Source organism: the organism of the source record quoted next, unplaced genomic scaffold (genome assembly GCF_019419815.1).
Source record: "Pyrus x bretschneideri cultivar Hongxiangsu unplaced genomic scaffold, Pyrus_bretschneideri_v1 Contig45, whole genome shotgun sequence".
Taxonomy (NCBI): domain Eukaryota; kingdom Viridiplantae; phylum Streptophyta; class Magnoliopsida; order Rosales; family Rosaceae; genus Pyrus; species Pyrus x bretschneideri.
This window is the reverse complement of record NW_025999779.1, coordinates 635,650-659,832: the sequence shown is the minus strand read 5'-3', so window position 1 is coordinate 659,832 and position 24,183 is coordinate 635,650. Positions and strand designations below refer to the sequence as shown.

General features: G+C 38.2%; 2 protein-coding genes across 2 annotated transcripts; one reads left to right on the top strand and one right to left on the bottom strand.

Annotated features, from left to right (window-relative positions):
* Positions 1-3,666: 3,666 nt before the first annotated feature.
* LOC125469771 (secreted RxLR effector protein 161-like) lies at positions 3,667-4,142 on the bottom strand. The gene is made up of 2 exons (XM_048567542.1): positions 3,960-4,142; positions 3,667-3,855 (listed from the first exon to the last, which is right to left on the bottom strand). Exons 1-2 carry the CDS (start codon positions 4,140-4,142, stop codon positions 3,667-3,669), a joined length of 372 nt encoding a protein of 123 aa, XP_048423499.1.
* Positions 4,143-13,707: 9,565 nt separating this feature from the next.
* LOC103933511 (RING-H2 finger protein ATL52-like) lies at positions 13,708-15,367 on the top strand. Its single transcript, XM_018644059.2, has one exon. The coding sequence runs from the start codon at positions 13,877-13,879 to the stop codon at positions 14,846-14,848; it is 972 nt and encodes a 323-aa protein (XP_018499575.2). The 5' UTR covers positions 13,708-13,876; the 3' UTR covers positions 14,849-15,367.
* Positions 15,368-24,183: the final 8,816 nt, after the last annotated feature.

Sequence of the window (24,183 nt, the reverse complement as noted above, 5' to 3'; positions counted from 1 at the left end):
CCTATCAAATTTTGACCGAAATTCTGGGTTTAAGTTGCACAAATTTTAGGTTTTAGACTCAACCATTAGAGAAAGATTGTGTTACTTTAAAACCTAAATTTTAGGTTCTAGTCCAATGGTTGGAAATGGTCTTAGAGGAAAGGGAACGTTAGCATCAACCGATATGGCTCACACGCCCACTGATGTTATGAAATAAGATCTATAACACGCCCACTTATGTTATGAAATAGGATCCGCTTTTTTTACCACGCACTTATTAAAATATTGAATTTTGTTCTTATTAATAAGCAAATTTTATTAAGTGTTTTTCGTGAAAAATTAGTTTTATTAGGCTCTTTTCATTAGTTTTTTTTTTAATAAAAAATATGTCATCTCCATGATTTCCTCTACTTAATAAAATCCTTTATAGGCCTCAAATTTTATTTTTTGTATGTAATATATTCAAGAGAGTTATAATTATATTTGCATACATTGTATCACCAATTCAAATTTAATACATACATATTAACTGTATATAGTAGAGTTATGCATGTTAGGGAATTTCGGATCAAATTTGGAATATTAAATATTCCAATTTGCATGCAATTTTCTTCGAAATTTCGGTTTTGGATTTAAACCTGACAAAATATTTTGGAATATTTCAGCTCAGAATCTACTGGAATTGACCATTAACTTGGAAAATTGTAATCCTATTGTAGGGCTAATTTACTGAACAATATAAAAAACACAGATAAAGAGGGTGCGGCATACAAAGATAGATGTGTATTTGTGAGGTGTGTGTTATGTCACCTCCTTGTGCCTTTACTTATAGTAGGATAATATCTAGTCAAAGAGATATGGTGGAATCCCATAAGGATATCCTACATATGTTAGGATTTACACAATCACAATCCTAATCTAACAGGACTGCAACATTCCCCCTTGATTGTTGATAGGAGCATATTTAGGCGACTTAGCTAGCTTATTCTTGTGCATTTGTGCTATTATTTCTTAGTTAATGTCGTATTACAACTCAATTTCGTGTGTTTGTAGGTCCTCAGGGTTAAAGTACCAAGAAAGTGCATTTTGGAGCAATTTTGGGCACTATGTGGATAGCTTGTATATGGGCTAACATGGATGGACAAATTTGGAGTTCAAGAGGCTAGAAATATGATAAGAAGATGAAGAAATTAAACTCAAGACAAAATGGATAAGGAATCAGCTCAAAAGAGGAAACATTATCCAAAACCTTATCTAAACTTATCCAACCTTATCCTATCTTATCCTAACCTAATCTTGTTCCACCTTAATACTAGCTGCAAGTGGACCTAAAAACATGATTTCTAGAAGCCTTATCTAACCCTAAAAGGGTGCTGCACCCTTCCCCCTTTTATCTCTTCTAGAAAACCCAAAATCAGCCACAAAACACCTAGTTTCTAGAAGGCCCAATTTTGAACGAATTTCCTAAACCTTTTTCCTTTTGGATTCTGATTTATTAGGCCTTATTCATTGTGGATTTGGGTTATATAAATCCTTTTATGAAACTAATTGGGCCAAACCCTCTCCTAAGTGGATTTAACTTGCTTGTGCCGAACCCTAGGGCCCTAATCCATAAAATCTTCTAATTGTAACCCTAATCTAATTAACCCTAGGACTATATATACATATTTTCAGCCACAAATTCGTAACCACCCCTTATGCTATACAGAAAACACCTTGCCGCAACACCCTAGCCTCCATTCTCATCCCCCACCACTCCATACACCTCCATACACAACCTGATGCCCCCTACCACCATAATCAACCATCCTTCATCCCTCTAAACAAGAAAACACCATCCAAAACCCCCAATTCCACCACACACACTTTGTGCCGCAGCAAGGAGGAGGAAGAGAGCCAAGCCGTGCATCAAATCCATCTTGGAATTGCTGAACGTTTAGGTGTAATCTTTCTTATGATTTCAATACTCTTTGTCATGCAAGCATGAGGAACTAATCCCCTTTTGGCTAGGGGGAATTTCGAAACCATGGTTATATTTGCATGATGATTTGATTACTTTCAGTTGTAGTTTCATGAATGGTGAATTCAATTTACTTATCTGTTTTGATTAAAACTTGTTTATGTATATGAATTGAGAGTGCACACTTAATTTGCATGCATAAATATGATGCTAGGGTATAAGGAACCTTCACCTAATCGTTGGGAACTCATATCCATGAGTATTTAAGATTGTTGGCATAAGTATCATGCGCTTTCATAGTTACGAATGCCTCGTCAACACCTATGATTTCCATAGAACCTAATGATCTTTGATTGTCTTTCTATTATGCACTTTCATATAGAGAACTCTTAAGGAATAATTTGATTGCAATGCGCTAAATCCATTCAATTCAATGACCTAAGGGAAATCTGAGAGTTAATTTAAGCGTACCTAATTAACTTGGGGTGTTGAGGTTCATAATTCATTGAATAAGCAACTGAAGATTGTGTTGTATGCAAGTATACCATGTGTGGAGAAAAACCTCCTAGCCATCTCACCATCCACTTAATTCTATCAATTTCGCCCAAATCTGTCTAGTTTAAAGTTTTGTTTTGTTTTGTTTATTTTCGTCCAAAACCAAATCCCCATTTATTCTAGAGTGTCTAATTGGTCTAAATATGTTTTAGATTGTGTTTTTGAGAGTTTTGAGTCAAGTTAGAACCAATTTTCGTCCAAGTTTGTGTTTAGGCTCAAAACTGCCCAGATTGTGTTTTAAAGGCAGTTTTGAGTGTTTTTAGCCTATTTTGAGTCTTGTGAACATGTTTGAGTCTTTTTACGTGAGTTTAAGTGTTTTAAAGGTTAATTTTATTTATTTGAGTCAGTTTAGAGTGGTTAGCAATCCCTTCTAATCCCCAGTGTAAGAACGATCCCTACTTATTTATATGCTACAATTGTCAAAAGAGGGTTAATTTGTGTGTTAAGTTAATTTTCGCATCAAGTGTGTAAATACTTAAACAGAACATCGCTTCAAGTCTTCAGCAAATGAAGTAGATCACTTGGTGAAGTCGTTGGCACAATGAGCGAATGTGAGTCTCAAATTAAAGAAAGTATGCATTGGTAATAAAACTCACAAAACCTCACCATGGTAAAACCTAAGATAGGTACAAAACTCATAGGCTAAGGAGAAAAGTGAGAAGTATGCATAATGTCTAAAAAAAACGTCATACGGGATGAAAGTAGTAAACCTCAAAAGAGTATGATCATCCCAGGATGGGCGCCTCATCAAAACCTCATTATGTATCAGAAACCCAATGGGGAAAATGCTCTTAATCATAAGGAAAAGAATACATTAAGATCAAGTGAGTATACTTTAGGATACTCCCCCTGAGTTAGACATAACTTCCAAATAAGAGAACTACAAGTTATTCAACTCAGAAAGTTTATGCACATCGATTCCTTTGACTTTTTTTGAAAAGTAGACTTGGGCAATAACTTGGTGAAGAGATCGGCCAGATTGTTCTGGGAATGGATTTACTTGACCTTGATGTCTTAATGTTGTGTAACTGGTGATAACAAAAGAACTTCGGTGCACTATGCTTGGTGTTGTCTCCCATAATGTCTCCCTTCCTTAGTTGTTCGATACATGCGGCATTGTCCTCAAAGATCGTTGTACGAACGTCAACGATATTAGTAATACCACTAATTCTTCAAATATGTTCAATGACTGCTCTCAACCAAAAGCATTCACGCAAAGCTTCATGCAATGCAAGAATCTCAGCGTGGTTCGAAGAAGTCACAACTAGTAATCGCTTAGTAGACCTCCAAGATATTGCAGTGTCTCTAATGGTAAAGACATACCCATTCCAAAATGTCCCTATGTGGTTCAAACAGATAACCTGCATCAGCATAACCAACAAGGAGAGAATTAACCCAAGGACTGAGAAGGGCGACGACTCTTCTTGAGGATTTATGGGTGTGAACATGCCCAAATTCATCGTACCTTTGAGGTAGCAGATAATTTAAGACCATTCCAGTGTTTACGAGTAGTCGCATTGCTGCATCTTGCTGAAAGATTTACAGCAAAGGATTTGTCGAGTCTAGTGCATTGAGCCAAGTACAATAGAGCATTAATTGTACTTAGGTATGGAACATCAGGCTCCAACACCTCTTCATCATCCTTCATGGGACGAAAGGGATCTCGTTCAGCATCTAAAGTTCGAACAAACATATAAGTACTCGAATGCTTTGCTTTATCCTCATTAAAATGTCAACACTTTTTGGGAGTAGTTTGATTGATGTATTAAGATTCCATCCGAACAATGCTTGATCTCCAAGCTAATGCAATATTAAGTTTTCTTAAGATCTTTCATCTCAAATTGTGATTTCAAGTGAACGGTAATTTTCTCAAGCTTTTCGAAAGTCGTAATAATGTTCATGTCATCAACATAAACTGCACTGATTGCAAAATCAAAATGTGACTTCTTGATGAACACACAAGGGCATAGTTCATTGTTCACATAACCTTAACTTTTCAAATATTCATTCAGACGGTTATACCACATCCGTCTAAATTGTTTTAATCCATATAATGATCTCCTCAATTGAATTGAGAGGGTGTTCCATGTTCTATAACTATTTGAACCAGTTAATAGAAGTCATTCGAGAACTTTCATGTAGATTCCTATATCTAGATCCCCATAGTGATACGTGGTTACCACGTCTACAAGTAGCATATTCGGTAGTAGAACATTATGACGTCCATTATGAGGGAGTATGTCTCTTCGTAATCAATCCCAAGGCGTTGAGAGAAACCTTTCACTACGAGGCGTGCTTTGTGTTGCACTATTTCTTTTTTCTCATTACGCTTCCTCCCAAATGCCCACGTGTACCCTACGGGCTTTATATGTGGTGGAGTAGAGCTACAGGCCCAAACACCTTACATTTTTCAAGCGAATCGAGTTTGACCTAGATTGCTTATTTCTAGTTTGATCAATCGGTTCTACGTTGACATTCATCAATGGAAAGTGGTTCAATGTCATTCCTAAGCATGATGTCAGTAACTACTGTGTATGTAAAGGTGTCGTCGACGATCATCTTATCCTAATTCCAAACCTCATCCAAAACTACGTAATGGACCAAAGTCTCACGATTATTGGGAGGTCGGTTTGTCTCATCTAAGACATCACCGTAATCTAGAATAACCTCATGTATTGGAACAAATGAGTAAGCAATGGTTAGATTCATACTAGGTTCACCAATTTGTGCCATTTTCCTTTTCTAGGGTTATGAATCATTTGAATCAAAGGGTTTGCCACGTTTCAGGGTATAAGTAGATAATTGGCTAGCTATCAATACACTGATGTGAGAATTATACGCACACAAATTAAACCCTCTTTTTATCAATTGTAGTGAAGAATGTAAGTAGGGATCGTTCTTAACCGGGGATTAGGAGGGATTGCAAAATCACTTGGAAACTGACTCAAAAACGTAAAATAAAATTTAAAACACTGAATTAGACTCAAAGAATGCAAAACTAAACACTTAAACACTAAAACAACCAAAAGACTCAAACAGCACCCAAAACACTCAAAACAGCCTTAAAAACACTTTCTGGGCAGTTTTGAGCACTTTGACTACTTTGGACGAAATTGGGTAATAAAATGAATCAAAACACTTAAAAACACAAACTAAGACACTTTCTAACTAAGTTGGACACTAAAGCAAAGGGGGATTGAGTTTTTGACGAAATTAAATAAAATGCACAGAATGTAATTCAAACAGATTGTAAAGATGAATTTGATGGAAATATGGATGAAATGCTAGCTAGAGGGTTCTTCTCCACACATGTCACACTTGCACACAAAACGATTTCTAATTGCTTTTCAATAAACCATGAATTCTCAACGCCCCAGATTAACCGTGAATTGCACTAATTAACCCTCAGATTTTCCTAACGTTATTGAATTGGATGATTGCATACGACAACCCAAAACATTCCCCACAAGTCCCCTACATGATTGCATAATAGAGATACAAGCAAGAATCATTAAGTTCTATGAAAACCATAAGCGTTGACGAAGCACTTGTTACTATGATTGCATGAAACTTATGCCAAGAATTTACTTAACGCGATTGAGATCATCAACCTTTACTACTTGTGAATATAATTCCATAACGATTAGGTGAAATTTCCTTATATCCTAGCATCCAATTTATGCATGATAATTAAGCGTGCACTCTCAACCAACACACACAAATCAATGTAATTCACATAGATAAGTAAATTGAATTCACAACTTATGAAACGCAATTGGAAGTAATCAAATCATATTGCAAGCATAAACATGTATTTCGAATCCCCCCCTAGCCAAGGGGGGGTTTAGTTCCTCATACGCACAAAACAAAGAGAATTGAAATTAAACATTGAAATCAAGGAAAAGAAACACCTAAAAATTCCAACAACTCAAACTTGAATTGTATGAACGTTTAGGCCCTTCTCCTCCTCTTTGTTGCGGCACAAGGTCTAAGGATAGGTTTTGGGGGTTATGGATGGTGTAGAATGATGTGTTTAGGATAGGGATGGATGTAGGGGACTTCAAGGCTTATTTTTGGGCAGAAAATATGAAGAATAGTGAAGTATGGATGTGTTATAGAGAGGGGATGAATTTCTGGCGTGAATGGTGAATGAATGGTTGTTTTATGGCTGCAATGGATGTTTATTTATAGGTGGATGAATGATTAAAGAGGGAATATGACAGCTAGGTTGGTTGGTGGCTGCCATCATGAAGAGTGCATGGATGTGGCTGAATGGGTTAAAGAGGGAATGATGATGGGGGAGCATGTGGGTGACAGCTAGGTTGGTTGGTGGTTGCAATGGAGGTGTGGAATGATGATAGGAGAGCATGTGAGTGAATTATGAAGAGTGAATGCATGTAGGGTGCTGCTATGGTGGGAAATATTAGGCAGAAAATATCCTAAGGCTTTATTACTTAGTTTAGGTAAGGATGTAACTCCAAATCCTCCTTTAGGTCTTCAATTTCATCCATTCCTTTTGCTCCAAGCATATGCTATCCATTCCAAGCCCAATTTTGCTCCAAAATGCTCCAAAATGCATCATTTTGCATACTTTGCCCTTAAATCCTGAAAATACATAAAACTAGCTTAAAAGACTACTTTACTAAGGAAAAACACTTTAAATGCACAAGACAAGCTAAACTAAGGTGCATAAATATGCTCCTATCATATACTGGGCCACGTGAGATGTGCGACCAACCCTCCCTTAGGGATGGCTCGTCCTTCTGGGGCGATGTTACAACATACATTAGGTATATCTATCTTTGCAAGTGCGTTTGCAGTTGGTATATGTGATCTCTTCACCTTAGCTAGATCAATAAAAGTATTTGGCATGCTTTGAGTGCTCTGAAGATCCAGAATATGATACACCTCAGTTTCAGACTGAAAAGTGTGGGGATCTAAATAAGATAAAGTGGGAGTAACCATGACAATTCGTAATGTTTTATAAGAACATTAGTGTTCTTATCTTCCCCAACGACGGACTATCTCATCCAAGAAATCCTGTCAATCACTCTAAGTAGTGAATAATTGGTGGCAAATCATAATCGACATACCTAAACACACATAAATGTGAGACATTAGGCTTGTATCCAGTAACCAATTATAACGGTGAATAAGGTTGGGTAGCGGTGGGCCTCATGCGAGCCAACATAGCTGCATGCAATATTACATGGTCTAAGGTAGATACCGGTAATCCGGTTCGCATAACCAAAGTCTGAGCTGTCGTTTGAAGGCGTTTTATGAAAGCTTCTATCAGACTGTTTTGGGTGTGAACATGGTGTACAAGATGTTCAACTTCAATCTGAACTGACATGCAATAATTATGACGTAAACTCTCTAGCATTTCTAGTCGAATCGACTTGATCGGATAATCAGGGTGATGAGCCCTAAGCTTAATGATTTGAGCTAGGAGTTTTGCATAAACATCATTGTGTGTGGACAATAAGCAGACAGGTGACCAATGCATTGATGCATCAACCAACACCATGAAGTATTTAAATGGTCCGCATGTTGATTAGATAAGTCCACAAATATCCCCTTAAATCCTTTCTAGAAACTTAGGGGGTTATGAATCTTTGCATATAAGGGTTGAGTATTCAACTTCCTCAAGGAGCATGCTTTGCAAGACGGATGGCCATGATAAGATGTTAGGTGATACCCGTGTGATACTTTGAGGATACGATGTAACATATCTCATCCAGGATGTCCCATACGGTCATGTCAAAGCAACAAAAAGCTCTAGAACGCAGGCACAGAGTTGGCCACATGGTGGGTCTCAAAGGCTCAAATGGTTATGATGTACAATCCACTTAGGAGACATTCCAGTTTTTCGTGAATACAGTTTTGGCCATATTTGTAAGAAGTGATACAAAGAAATTCAAAACCATTCACTTCGGTGGTTTCAAAATGATGTTGATTGTCTCGAATATCTTTAAAACTTAGCAACATTCTTTCGGAACAGGGAGAATAGAGGGCTCTTTAATGGTTAATTTGGTATCATTATACAACATTAAACAGGCCTTTTCGTATCCTTCAATCAGGTTGAATGAGCCTGAAAGGGTTGTCAGAGATGCATTTTTAGGTACGAAGTTAGTAACATAATGTCGCTCACGCAAGAAGGTGTGCGTACATAGTAGCATTATCGGTCAGACACCTAACTTCCCCACTAGTCATACCTAGAAATATATTAACTGAATCGGTCACAAGTATAAATATGATTCCATTCATTCAATTAATCAATCGAGAAACAATATCTATAAAATAATTATTCATAATTCAAAATAAACCAATCCAAACAAAATATCCCTAAGACTTAGAAAAATTGTTTGTAAAACTAAACCGTAAGCCTAGAAAACAGAGAGGGTTCAGCCACTAGGGGTGAAAACCACCCTAACATGTCTTAGAAAAATAAACTTTATTCTTTTATAAGAGCGGATGCCTTCTGAAAATCTAAAACCTCCATAGTTGTGGTAGTATCGCTAGGATGTTCCACATGCACAAAGTTAGACTTATGATGAGAATGATACTTGGCAACAGCCTAGGGAGTAGCTTGGCATATGCGTGACCAATGGTCCCTTAATCCACAGTAATAACATATGTCCTATTTAGTGGAATCTGATTGAACAATAACTTTTCCTTTGTTCTTGAAGTTTGGGGCCTTAGGGGAATGGGAATTACACCTCTGGATCAAATTTTCTCTCTTGGCAGGGCTTCTGCTCTATTGACCTTTGGCCCGTGGCTGGGGTTTCTTCCTATTTCCACGGCCACGACAGTTCGGCCATCGTTTGTGGCTGCTAGAATTAGTCGCATGCGCTTCAAGCATAACGTTCAAGCTAGTGGGTCGAGCTTGATGATTCTTCATCAAAAGCTGGTTCTGCTTTTTAGTTAGAAATAAAACAGAGATCAAATTTGAAAATTTGTGTATGCTTTATATTATTGATGCAGGACAATATTGGTGGCATTACAGGTCGAATAGGTCTTCTCTAGGAGATCCCATTCAGTCAAGTCCTCGTTACAAAACTTAAGTAGCGATCAGATTCTACAAACTTCAAAGTTGTATTCATTCATGGACTTTAAGTCTTTTTTTTTTTTTTTTTTAATTTTTTTTAACAAACAATATTATATACACTAAGGGGAGAAGGTAGGCTAAGCCTCATAATGGGCTAGCAATAATATGGTTCAAATTCACAAACTTACAGTCTTAGAAGCGTAAATGCTACCAATTATGTCTTGCTTTAGGTAAGTATATGTCTTTTTGGTGATCGAAGTGATCGGCCAGGGCAAGCCAGAGGGCACGTAGATCCTCTTCGGCAAGGTACCCAGTTTGCAGCACATCATGAATGTGTCTTCGGATGAAGATCATCGCGGTAGCGTTTTGAGCTTCGTCAACTGGGACATCTGTAGCTTCTTCAATGGCAGCTTGTAGACTTGTACCGATGAAATGGAGTTTCACGTCTTGGACCCACTTCAGGTAGTTTTTTTCTGGATACTTCCAAAGTGGTGAAATCGAGCTTGTTCAAGTTTAATATGTCCCTAAAACAGAGGGTACAAAAAGAATGTGGTTAGTCATATGGAAAGCCATAGACATACAGTTTAGAACAATTGAGTTTTATAGACACGTATATATTCAGTTTAAACATGAAAGCCTTGGGTTTCATGGTGTAAGTTTTGAATGAAAACTTCGGGTTTCAAAGGCATTAAATTCAAAACTATAAGTTCGATTTAGTTATGAACTTTCAATTCATAAAAGGGGGTACCTGCAAGAACACATAATACAATATACAACTAAGTGTAGTAAATTTGGGGTTTGCTTCAGGAACCCAAGTGTGAGTGCATCATGACTACAAAAGATAGTCAACAGTTTAAAGAAAAGAAAATTAATTTAATCGTTAATTGCCAAAAAGTGGGTTTCAGGCTAATAATTTTGAATGTCTTGTCAAATTAATGGACTGCTGATCACTTTAATTAATTCAATAGAACATAACCATCCAGGTTTGATTGTAGGAGCAAAATAATGACATTCAGGTCATATAAGCTTAAATGTGGCTTCGAGCCAAGCGACAATAAAATTATAGCTTGATAAACGTTAACCAATAACGTCCCAATAATTATATGGGTATGGTTATGAAGTGGAGATGCCAAAATATGGCATCGGGTCAAAAAAGGACACAGCCCAGCTTGGCATAACAGCCCAAATCTGATTGCAGGCCAGTGGGCTGTGTCAGGGATGAAGCCCAGCAGTGCAAGGTTGCGAGCAGTGGGTTTGGGTGCGAAAACCCAGCCGAAGACTGGCTTCTGGTCACGGGCCGAGGCAGTGGCGAACCCAACATTGCAAAAGCTGCTGCAAGCAGGCCGTATGCGCAGGAGGTATCAAGCCTAGCGTTAGCTGGCTTGGGCTAATGTGCGACAAAGCTATGTGGGCCACGACATGGCAAGGTTTGCAGTAAAGGGAGCTGTTGTAGGCAGGCCAAGACGCAGGGACAAGCTCAGCAAGCAGTAGGCTTGCTGGTTTGGGCCAAAGGCGCTAGAGATAGGCCGAGCAAAGGCTGCAGGCCAGTGGAATTGGCCTGGAGTCTATAGGCCCATGGAAAACCCTAAGCTAGACCGAAGGCCTGGCTGTCCATTGCACGCAGCAAGCCCAGAGGGCTGCTACAGGTGACCGAGACGTTGGAACGACGTCTTCCAGGCACGGTGTGGCTGCAAGCCAGCCGACGTTCGTCGGTGCCAGTGGTGGCGTGGCTTAAAGCTGCGTCTGGGCCACAAAATTTCCAAATATTTTTTTTTCAACATCTAAGGTTAAGAACCCTTATTTTGATGCTTTGACTCACAAATTCCATATAGTATAATCTTGTATTACATGCACGTATATATATTGACAAATATAGGAATATATACAATATATATCGGAAGAAAAATATAAATATAGTTCATGAACATGTGAAATGTTTTCATACTTCATGGTCATTTCAAGTATCTTAATTTATTTTAAAAGAATATGATTGACAGAAAACAACCTGAGCATTTGAATTTATAGAAGAGCCTCCTCCATGAACCTTCATTTTCTGAGCTTCTGGCAAGAGTGTGTTGATATCGTGTTGGAGGTGTAATTTACTGAGCAGTATACAGGACAGAGAGAGGGGGTGTGGCAGAGAGAGAGATGTGTATTTTTGAGGCGTGTGTTATGTCACCATATTGTGCCTTTATTTGTAGCAGTAGGGAAGGTAAATTTCATACCCGAATAGGATTACAACTCTAATACCACGATATTTAGTCTAAGAGATATGGTAGAATCCTATAAGAATATCCTAGATATGTTATAATTTACACAATCACATTCCTAATCTAATAAGACTGCAACAAATCCTTCAATTGTTTGATTTGACCAATCCATTGACCTTGATTTGGTCCAAAGAAAGACTTTTCAGCCAAAATGGTCTCTGAAATTGGTATCATTCCTCACTTTAGTTTGTGAGATGTAAAATCGATTGAAATGGTCCCTCAGATTGTCCATCGTCAATCATTTTGTCATTTCATGAAAAATCTCCGTTAAATTGAAGTGTATTTTTGTCAAATCAATTCATCCACTTGAATTGGTGGTTTCTCAATTTAACAGAGATTTTCCCAAAAGAACCAAAATGATTGACGGTGGACAATCTTAGGAAAAACTTCTATCTACTTTCAATCTCAAAGAGCAAAAAATTATGTTAATTTCAGAGACCATTTTGGCCAAAAAAACCGGCAAAGAAATAATGTATATTAACCAAAGAAATGCTTGTATGGAATGAGCCCATGGTTACCATGGCATTCGGCCAAGTGATTCTGTTGGGAAACTTGTGCACCTTATGGGGCCCTTCTGTCGTGAAAATCCAATGGCATAAAGTCCCTTTTTTGTTGAATGTTTTTGCATTAGCAAATAACTGAAACACATTTTCCTTGTTTACATCACAAGATGATTCTTGAAATTTGTCTTTATAAAATATCTAAGTATATAAGATACATCAGAGTATATCACATAAATTTTAAAAAATGCATGGTATGTACGGCATGTTCCATGTTATGTGGTGCTAGGACGAAGCCACATAACATGGAACAGTGCCACATGTTATGCAACGGCTGCAACAAAACCAAATATTCCGAAATCACGCAGAGATGAAAGTGCAAACACAACAACACAGCAAAAATCTTCTCCATGTGCTCCTTTGCGTGCACAATGGTCAGCATCCACCAAAATCCAGGACACCGCATCCACAAAAAGACGCAGATGACGGAGGCTCCATGGTACCGAGTCAAAATTATTGTTATTATTATTGCTTCTTTGAAGAATATCTATATCATACCTACCAATTATCATCTCCAACTACAAAGCTGTGATCTGTCATCCTCTTAAACAATCCAACTGTCCAATGTCACATTACCAACTCAAAACTCTGTTGGTGCATCTGCTTCTCCAAATGTCCAAATCTTTCTTTGTTTCCATCATCACCATATATATTCCTTAGTCCAAGGATATATATATATATATATATATATATATATATATTGAAGAGTAAGAGAATAGATTGGTATTGAACTCTTTATCTATAATGTTCGAACTTAAAAGCTCTTACTTACAAATGAAGAACAATGCTACTATACATATAACTAATAGCATAATTTTAATTATTGCTAGCTTAACTATCATTTGAGTCCCTGAATTTTGCTCAAATTTTTGTTTTAGTTCCGTTGACCTTAAAGGTTTTCTGATCACAAACAACAATTTTTCTTTCATGCTACAGATCATATCAACAATTTAGATCTTGCATATAGACAGATCTTATAAATTTTACTAATAGTTAAATTTAAAATAAAACCTGTATCTTGAATGAAATGTAGCATTGTGACCAAACCCCACAAACAAACCTAAAACACGAATCACGAAACGGAATTAAAAATTCAAACAAAAGGATGCAAAGCTATTAAAACCAATATTTAGTTTCCACGATATAAGACATCAGCATTCAAAACATTAAAATACATAATGTTCTCTATCAAATTCTTACACTTGGCAAAAGACGTGCCACAAAACCGTTGCCTGCAGTGTCCACGCCAAAACAGCTATACGTGTAAACCGACTTGAAACGCTCAACGATCAAATAATCATATCCCAAATTTATTGGAAACAAATTCGAAATCAAAGAGTTGCTCTCTTTACACGCTTTGGTCTTATATATATTCACTCGCAAGTCACAACCAAGTGTTTCGTTCTTACACTTTTTTTTTTTATAAACCTCTCTCTCTCTCTCTCTCCCCCTAAAACACCAAAAACCCACCGAACTTGGCCAAAAAAACAGATTGAAGTGAGAGATGGAGAATGTTGGGATAAGAGTGGAAGGAGCTTCAGGTTCTGGTTCTTTCTTCACACCCCTTTTGATTTCCATGGCAGGCATTGTCTTCACAACCCTAGCAATAGTTGCGTACCATTTCCTAGTTAAGTATTGCCTACGGAGGAGGCAACGGCAGATGCAACTGCAAATCCAAGCCAGCCTCGCGCAACAATCAGGCACCAATCAATCCAATGGGGTTGATGAGAAAGTCCTGAATTCCATCCCAATTCTCTCGTACTCGAAGAACGATGGTGAACTTTTTCGCGTGGATCAAAGCGAGTGCGTGATTTGCTTGGGAGACTTAGAAGACGGGGATTTGGTGCGTTTGTTGCCGAGTTGCAAGCACGTGTTTCATAATCCATGCATAGAAAAGTGGTTTCGGGGGCATACAAACTGTCCGGTTTGTAGGTCAGCCATAGATGTGCCTATTGCTTCTGTGGCATCAACGTTGCCTGTGGAATATGATCTTGTTGGTCAAGTTAGAGACCGAGAACTCGAAGAAGCCGGCCCAGTATATCAACCCAATTGCTCATCGCAGCCTCATGATCCAGAGGAGGGTTTGGCAATTACAGCTGCTAGTACTACTATATCAACCCAATTGTCAAAACCAAATGGTTTGCTTAGGCATTGTGTGTCACTGGTGGTATTGCCTATGGAGGATAGTAGTAAGCAGCAGATTTTGTTGAAGGGGTTGGAGAGGTCTTTGTCTTTGGATCATTCCCACGTTCTTATCAATATATACACAGAGAGTGATGACAAGCCCTCTTCATCATCTTCTACTTCTTCTGATTGTGCTTCTTCGAAGCCGGTTCTTACGCAGTGTAGATCGTTGAAGGCGCGGTCGATGAGGAAGCTTGATCGAATGTCTTCAGTTTTAGTAAAATCTATTTCTCAACTGCGGATGAGCCAGAGTTTCAGCACGGCCAATGGCCATGGAAATCTTCCTTGTTAGAATTATTTCTATTTGTTTTATATTTTCAGTGAAGGCGAGGGTCATCTCTTACCGTTATAAACTCCCCATGTGGTTATTTTTTCATTACTAGGAATTTTTTTCACTGACAATATTGTTATCCTTTGGGAAAAATAATTAGATTCTTTTTTTCCTTACACAAACCATTTTCCGTAAATCTTTTTATTTTTTATTTTTTATATAATGATATTCTGTTCTTGGTGGATGATTAGACTAAGACACCCATTAACGGGCAGTCATCATAGTTGTGTATCAAATTCTTTATATAGTTGAGTCAAACATGAAATCTTTCATTTACAGATGAAAAAGATAATTATTAGACGTTATTACTAGTAACTTTATTTGTACCACTTTAACGGCATATTTATGTGACATGACAGTTAGTGTGTAATTATTATGGTAATTATAAGATTGGCCATTATTAAACTATATTTGACACATCCTATGGGAAGAAACTATGATCCCTTTAAGGCTATTACATAGAAAGAACTAGTCTAATTTTGTAACATTAAAGGAATCTAACCTTGCACTCATTTTAATTCTTGGTCATCAAATTACACTCATAAAAAATTCATTTTAAAGAAATGGTTAGAAGCGACCCCAAGGGGTTGGTCCAGTGAAAATCAAGTGAAGAGTTGGAGTCTCTAATCTGGGTTTGAACTCTTACTAATGCATTTCATGAGCCCCCTGGCTCTACTTTGACGTATCGTTTGACTCCAAAGGTCAAAAATACGTTATTGCCTCATACGGTACCTGAGCTGCATAGAAAGCGAAATTTGTCTGTCACAAATGTGTGGTGTTAGCACTCAAAATTTGAAGGTTAACAAATGAAAACGATAAACCCTCGATCGGCTTGAATTATGGTCTGAAATGAAATAGGCTCAAAGATTTAAGTGGTTCACCCCTAGGTTACATCCACTGTTTTGCTCTAAGATTAAAAATAGACTTTAATACATGAACTTTCTTTCTTTTCAGTCGTTTGGCCATAATACAAAAGGTTCCCACTCCTTTATATAGGCTCTGAAAGAACCCCCAGCCTTGGATTTTAATTTGCCAACTAGCGTAGAATAACACGCATATGGAACAAAATTTTGATTTGTTAAATATTACTAATTTTACAATATGAAATATGAAAAAATAACAACTAATCTTCAATCTTTCCTTACATCAGTGTTTTTTATTTTTATTTTTTTTATTTTTAATATTAATCATTGATGGTTTAATCCAATATGGATTTATCTCTCTCTTTTTCTTAATGATGATAAAAACATACTGACACATTTTCACTTATCAACCAGGCATTCGATAATGAAGTGACATGAGTTCAGTCAAAATTGCGCACATTTCCATAATGATGTGGATCGAGCATCCCACTTGACCTTGGTTATCCAACCTCCGTCTCTCTAAGTGCCGTTCTAACCATCTTTATGTCTCATCCTGGGTCTCTACTATAGAATACGAGTTGCCATGTGGCCTGATTGATGTGTGGGTAGATCCATCCTTGGAGACTTGTGTCATAAAGTTGTCAGCCTACCACATGTCCTTAACGGTTGTAAAGCTCTTCACTTATCCTGGTCGGGCTGAGCTTATTGGCAGTCGACTTTGTGCATGGATATCTCTTCTAAGCCCCTTAGGCCTTGGGCTTCCAAATCTTCCTTGGGTTTTTCGCGGTTTTTTTTTTCCCAACATGCACCATTATGTGGGCCTAAAAGTACACATTATTAACAAGTCCTCCAACTCCTTGGTTAAAGGTTCATTCTTGGGTATGGAGTTGCAATGATCGGTTGGTACATTAAATGATGCATGACCGGAGAAAGCGTTTCAGGTGTGCTTAGCTCATGGTTTTGTCATTTGCAACTATGTATTATTTATGCTTCATTTGGTATCACGGTCGATAAACCTTTGGGTGTCTGATGCACATCTTACTGATAGAATGATGGAGTAATCAAGGTGCCGGTGTATTAAACGTATGGCAGACAAACATGCCTCGTGCACTTGATGTCGCTTCACGTCTCGTTAGCTTAGAGAAAAATCAATGGGATGCCAAGTGTCGTGATCTTGTCACTCAATCGCCCCTCCATTGACGGCTGAGATTACATGCTCCGGGCTATATAAACCTCCCCTATCATAACCCCTTTCTCTCATTTCATGCTCTCAATACTGAAATTTTTCCATTTTCCCTCCCCGATTCTTCAACGACTTGAAAATTACATATGCAAAACTTTCTCTCTCACCGTCATTTCTTCAGGTAATTTTCCTCTTCCTACACTCTTGTAATTCGTAGATTTGCTGAGACTATGGTACTATATTTATAGATTCTCGATCATCGCCAGCAAACGCATATGCGGGGAAAATCTGCTTAAACTAATCATAAGCCGCTCCGTGAGAATGGTTCAAAATAGCTTGCACTTGGAGTGTCATTATTCCCTCGGCCCTCAACAACGTAAATGAACCTATCTAGGTGGTTATACAGATATGTGAGACTTTCATAGCTTTGCATTTTGAGTGGTCAGGTATCTTCACTAGTCGGTTCATCAAGCAGCTCCTTGAAGAATGACATGGGAACATCTTTCTTGACGTAGTCGGGGTTCGTGAGCTTAGATGCTCACTTTATGTCTCCTAATCGATCTCGTGCTTTTCATTTCCTCACCCATGACTTCCATCAGGGTGCTTTTTAAGCCCGATTGCCCTTCATCGCTTGTTTGATGGCCCCGAGCACAATCTCCTCTGCTCCGAGCATCTTGTTAATGACCTCGTGGGCATCCTCGCCTTTTATCCCCATGTCGTCCAAGGGAGAAGGATGATGAAGATTAGCCCCCCTTACGGGACGTGCTGTTGATTTTCTCAATAATTTGGTTGATCTGTTCTAGGAGGTTGCATGCCTCTCCTGTAGCAGGGTATTTTGGGCATGGATGAGGTTTCCTACCTCATTCATCTCTCTGACGCAGACAAGTATGCCATTCATATTCTCATGTAAGTTGACGAGCATGGCCTTATCTTCTTGTCTCCTTCTTCGGATGGTCGTCTCGGGTCTGCCCAAAAAGGCTTTATCTTTCAGTATTCTGCTATTCATCTCGCTTATTTAAGCACAAACATGGAAATATCCTAAGACATTTAAGTAGAAAACGCAACCAAATTGTGTGCGTGTCCCACAAACGCCACCAAACTGTTGACGCTCAAAATTTATAAGTTAACGAATTAAAACAATAAACCCTTAGGGGGCTTAGAATATGGACTGAAATATATGGGCTTAAAGATTTAAGTGGTTTACCCCTTAAGACTGGGCTATATCCACTATGTTACTCGAATTATATTGATTTCAAAATTAAAAATAGTGCTTGGCTAATACATGAACTTTCTCTTGTTTCAGTCGTTCGACCCTAATACAAGAGGTTCCCACTCCCTTATATAAGGCCTCAATAAAGCCCCCAGCCTTAGGTCTTCCCAACTTGGCATTTAATGCGCCACGTACATAAACTAGTATGCAGACACCTTTTCACCTATCAACCAAACATTCATTAATGAAATGACATGCGTTCAGTCAAAATGGTGCGCATTTCCAGAATGATGCGGGCCGATCATCCTACTCGACCTTGGTTATCCAACCTTGTCTCTCTAAGTGCTATTCCGACCAACTTTACATCATATCCTAGGTCTCTGCTTCAGATTGCAAGTCGCCATGTGGCTTGAATGACTTGTGCCATAAAGCTGTTAATCTGCCCACGTGCCCTTGGCGGTTGGAAAATTCTTCGCATATACTGGTCAAGCTGAATTTATGGGCGGTAGGCTTTGGTGCTCAAGAGTTTCATCTTTTAATCCCCTTAGGCCTTGAGCTTCTCGATCTTCCTTTGACTTTTCGTGGTTTCTTTCCCTGTTTGTGTAGATAGTATCGTTTGTTCAAAAAAAAAAATGCCATCATTAATAGGTAGGGATACCTCCTATATTAAAGAAAAATAAATAAATGACTATGTTAAATGCTAGTTTTATTGTTTGGCTTCCCTTGTCAAATCTTGTATTTGGTACCACACATGCTTATAATTTAGAGTTAGGGTTCAATGCTGATTTGGGATTTTTGCTGGAATTAAATCGTCAAAGCACCAACCATCTTCACTACAAAAGGTTTGAATCATACATTTGTATATGCATGTTAAGCTTATTATTTTTCTTGAATCCTTTTGTCTAGTGTAGTTGTCTAGTCAGACTTTTCATCTATTTTCCAGCTGTTTAGGCATGCAAAATAAGATAGCCCACATGGGCCATCTAACACATTTTTCTATGCGTGGATCTCTCACCCTTGATTTGGGAAGGTCTCTTTGACTCGTGACATGTGTCTCTTTGTTCCCCTTGTTTGAAACATTCATCTCCTCGATTATAAGGGTTTTCAAGGTTTCATTTGTTCATTGGTTAGGATTTTCACATTTTCAAGAAAAGAGTGCATTTAGCCTAGAGCTAACTCTTAAGCTTCTAAACCAAAACCCTATCCACAAACCATCTTATGCATAAATATCCAATCATTTCATATTAGGGTTGCATTGTTTTAATGGCTTTGCATTGAGTTTTTGGTCTAAATCTAAGTTTTTCGTATCTTTCATAGACCAATCTCTCGGATTTATGTTAGGTTCTTCTTCAACTATTTGACTAAAGAACCTGATTGGTTAGTTGAATCCAAATCTCTTATGCATATCATAAAATCATATCACATCATTGATCGTGTTGATCTCGGTGCCACAAGGTGATGAGCTCAGGAGGAGTTGCCACTTCGTGAAGATCAAATGAGTCTGTCTCATGTAAGACAAGGTTGCACAAAGGTAAAGTTGCTCCTTAGATAGGGTTCTAGGAATTGAGCTTTGTGTGGATCTTTGTATGAACCTTTGTTTACACTAGTAGATTGGACTCGGCGGAGAGTCCCCAGTTTTTTAACCCAGATATAAGTTTTTCCAGCCAAAAACTTCCTTGTGTTCAATACTTTACAAAGCCTTATTTATAACCTTGTTGGAACTAAACATTGTAAGGTTTGCTAGTATTGACACTTTATTAATCAAGAAAACTTAACTCATGTACTAAGACTAAAACTTAACTGAAGTTCACATTGTTAAGTTTTAACCTTTTAAGTTTGTTTGATTTTTATGCTTGTGGGATTCCAACAATCTGTACTCAGTTGACTAATACGATGGCTAGTCAGAATAGTGGTTTTTAAGTTTTTATTGTAGGGTATTCTACCTGGTACCAATTTTAATTGGTATCAGAGCCTTGATCTAGACATACATCGAGTAATCTCTGGGATTTTACTGGTATTGAGTGGTCTCACATCATGGATCGTGATCATGTTGCTAGATCGTGTAACTCTCCTCCATTCTTTGATGGTGTGAACTATGCAGCATGGAGTGAGAAGTTTCAAATATTCCTTGAGGCACTAGATTTCCTTGATGTTGATTATCTTATTCTTGAGTGGAGGGCTCCCTCTAGAGTTGTTGATGGGGAGTTGGTGATCAAACCTAAAAGTGAATGGACTACTGGTGAAGTGAAACTACCATGGCAAACAGGAAAACAAGAAATGCCATTGTTAGGGGTAATCAATCGGGTCCTGAACCCATGGGTCGAGGCGGATCCATGAAGTTCTGAGCTGGTATGGGCGGGTCCAAAAATTATAAATACAAAATGGGGCGAGGCGGGCTGGTTTTAAAAATGGGAGAAAATGGGCCCCTGGCCTGGACCATTTAAATCTTACCCTCCAGGTGCCATAGAATGCAAAACCAAGAAAATGTTGTTCAAACTTGGATTTATTAAAACAAGCAACTTCCGAGTGTCCAACACCATTCCGAGTCTCTTACCTCAATGTATCCTCCTTGAATCTCCTTTCTTTTCTCGTCTCAGACCTTAATCTCGAGCCCAAGCTCCCAAATCATGGCTTGCATGAAAGCCATCTAGCAGAACAACTTCAACCTCATTAAAGCTCTGGTGACCCAAATCGGCTACCTGGCAGGTTCCCAAGCAGGTGCCATGCGTAAAGTTTCCACCTTCTTCGCTGAAGCCTTGGCCCATCGAATCTTCAAAGTCTACCCTCAGCCGCCGATCGATCACTCATTCTCCGACATGCTGCAAATGCACTTTTACGAGACCTATGGCGGTTAACTCGGTCTTCAAGTTGCACAAGCTGTTGATGAGAGTCTTGATGTTGGAGGAAATAATGCGGTCGACAGTTAGAATGAGCGAGTCTGTGTGGGGGATGAGCGAGTTGAATCGCTTGGAAACAATGCGACAGCGGATGAGAGTCTTGATCTCGGAGATCGAGTCGAAGATCTGGTGGATGAGCAAGTTCGAGAGGCGATCCAAGCCGGAAAAAAAAATAAAAAAGTAAAATGACCCGTGGACTCGTTCCAAAAACAGGTCGGGTTAGGTCTCGTTCCAATGATCAGATTTGCAATACCCGACCTATCCCGTTTCCTTTTTAAGAGGGTCTGGTCCGATCCCTCCAAATTGGGGCCCGACCCACCCTTAGCCATTGTATCTGCCATACTGCCAACCTAGTTTACTCATATTCACTACTGTACAACTACCAAGCAAGCTTGGGATCGTGATACTTCAAATTCTTCATGAAGGTGACAAACAAGTGAGGGATTTGCAGCTTCAAATGACCCTCTCAAAGTTTGAAGATCTAAGAATGCTTGAGTCCGAAACCTTCTCTGCCTTCTATGAAAAGGTTGAAACATTGACAAATGAAGCATTGGGATTAGAGAAACCAATCTGTGAAACAAAAATTGTCCAAAAGATCTTAAAATCTTTGCCCAAAAAATTCCAAGCAAAGAAGGCTGACATCCAAGAGTTTCAAGATTTAAATGAAATTAAACTCAGGAAGTTAGTTGGGAAACTCATTACTTATGAGATGGAACTAGACATGGATAATGGTGTCTCTAAGAAGCAAAAAGATGTTGCTCTTCAAAGTGTCGAGAACAGCAAAGTTATAAGTGGCACGTGTGAACAGCTTTCTGACGATGATCTGGCATTATTTGTCAAGCAATTCAGAATAAGTCTCAAAAACAAATGAAGAAATGTCAAGTGGTTTAAGGGGTTATCAAACAATCGTAGGAAACTTTACTCTGGTGAAAAATCTAGTGATTTCTTAGGAAAGAAAGACAAAAATCCATTAATAGTTTCTGGTCTTTGCTATGCATGTGGTGGAAGTAGGCACCATGTTGCTAACCGTGTCCACACTAGACTTCGTCAGAAATGTGAAAAGGCTATGATAGCCACTTGGAATGACAGTGATGATCAAGCTTTTGTGTCATCAGATAATGAAGAAGAGATTGTTGCATTCGTTGCATCTGTTGATGGAGCATGTTCTAGTGAAAATGATGTGTTGGCGGATGATACTAATGTGTCAACATCTCATGAGTTATCAAGCTTATATGAATCTTTGTTTGATGAGATGCGTGTTTTAGCATTAGATAATGTTGAGCTTACCAAAATGGTATCTGTGTTGTAATAAGATGTTGTGTCTCTCCGACTAAGCAGATCAGAATTGAGTGATAAAATCATACGGTTAGAGGATGAACTTCACAAGCTAAATGAAAGAGGCTCCTTCTATGGTGATGATGATGAAAATGATGACTTAAATCGCCTCTCTTGAAGATCTTGTTCAGAGTTTAATGATATAACACGAAAGTTTGCTTAACAAATCCATTTGTTATGAGAAACAATGCATTTTATCGGGAAGCTAATTTGAAGATGTCTTCTAAATTGAATGAGTATACATGCAAGTTAAACTATCTATTTATGGATGCTGACTCATCAAAAAGAGTATTCGCTATTGAAAATCAGTTTGATGGTGAAGATGTGGTAGCTTGTGATAAAAGTAGTTCAAGTTCCATGGGTGCCAACTTGCATGCTTCTAAGGAACTTCTTGTTATATCTCATTTAGCTGACTCCACTTCTGGGTCTAGATTCGTCCCCAAATGTCATCATTGTAGGGACCCTGGCCATATTAGACCTAGGTGTAGAAAACTACATCTAGAAAGGAAAAATGATCTAAAGGAACAAGTGGATTGCTTAACCATAAAGGTCAACAGAATGTCCAAAATTGTTAATTCTTAAAGCTCAAGAAATGTAAAGTCGAGTTCAAGTGGGTTTCAACATGGTTTTGGGAAATGCTTGATTGCTCAAAATTCAACATCATTCTATAAGACTGATACCTGGCACCTTGACAATAGGTGTTCTCATCACATGATTGGTGACAAAGATGCTTTCAGGCCTCCTATATCATTTATAAGTGGTATGATTGAGTTTGGTGGAGGAGAAAAGGCCGAGATTGTTGGAAAATGAGTGGTGGAAATTCCAGGACTTTCTATACTTTAAGATGTTTACTAAGTGACTGTGCTGTCAACTAGTCTTCTTAGTATTGGTCAACTCTGTGACACAGTAGACAAGGAAGTCTATTTTTTCAAGACAAGTTACAAAATTGTTGATAAACATGGGAAGAACATATTGGTGGTTCCAAGATTCAAGGAAAATTGCTATTTAACTGTTGCCTCTGGGTATGATGATTGCTCAAGTTGGAACACTAATTCTCTTCATCAAATGGTCCAATGTGAATAATTATAAGTCTTTATTTCTGATAGCTACTTGTGGGAACCTTGCATTTTGGGAAGACATCCTATTATATCTCACACAAAGGGGTATTGCTTTGAACTTGCCAAAGACTACTATCCAAAGAAGGAAATTTTAATCACTCAATCTCCAGTGTTGATTCATGGTGAAGTGCCTCTCATTTTGACTGCTGGAGGTATTGCAACACCAAGGTATGTTTCCTTCTCTTCATTGAATGGAAACTCTCCATATACCTTGTTTGATTGCATCTAAGCGTTGTGGTTTGTTTTTCTATTTGATGATCTTAATTTGATTTATGATGTGCATCCTGATCAAGATTATGCATTAGTTGCTTGGATAATCATTGTCAAATATTTAACCTCCAAGTGGCTTGGGAATAAACATGTCTCTTAGGAGATTCTTGCAAAGAAATGTTGTTGATATAAAATCGGTGCCAACTGAGGAATAATTGGCTATGTATTTCATAAGTCTTTTGGAAAATTGAAGACGCAAAAATCTTTGATGGTCTATTGACTTCTGTGCCTTTGACTAAATAGGTTGAGTAGCCTTGCTTCCATTTTGTTATTCTTCTGTGTGTTTCATTTCTTGTTCTTATGTCTGTCTTGTCAATCAACTCATCAGTTAAGTCTATTTGTCACTTTGTGCATTTCTCAACTGTCTCACTTGTTGACATTTTGTAGATTAACCTTAATTAATTCTTCCTCTATGATGTC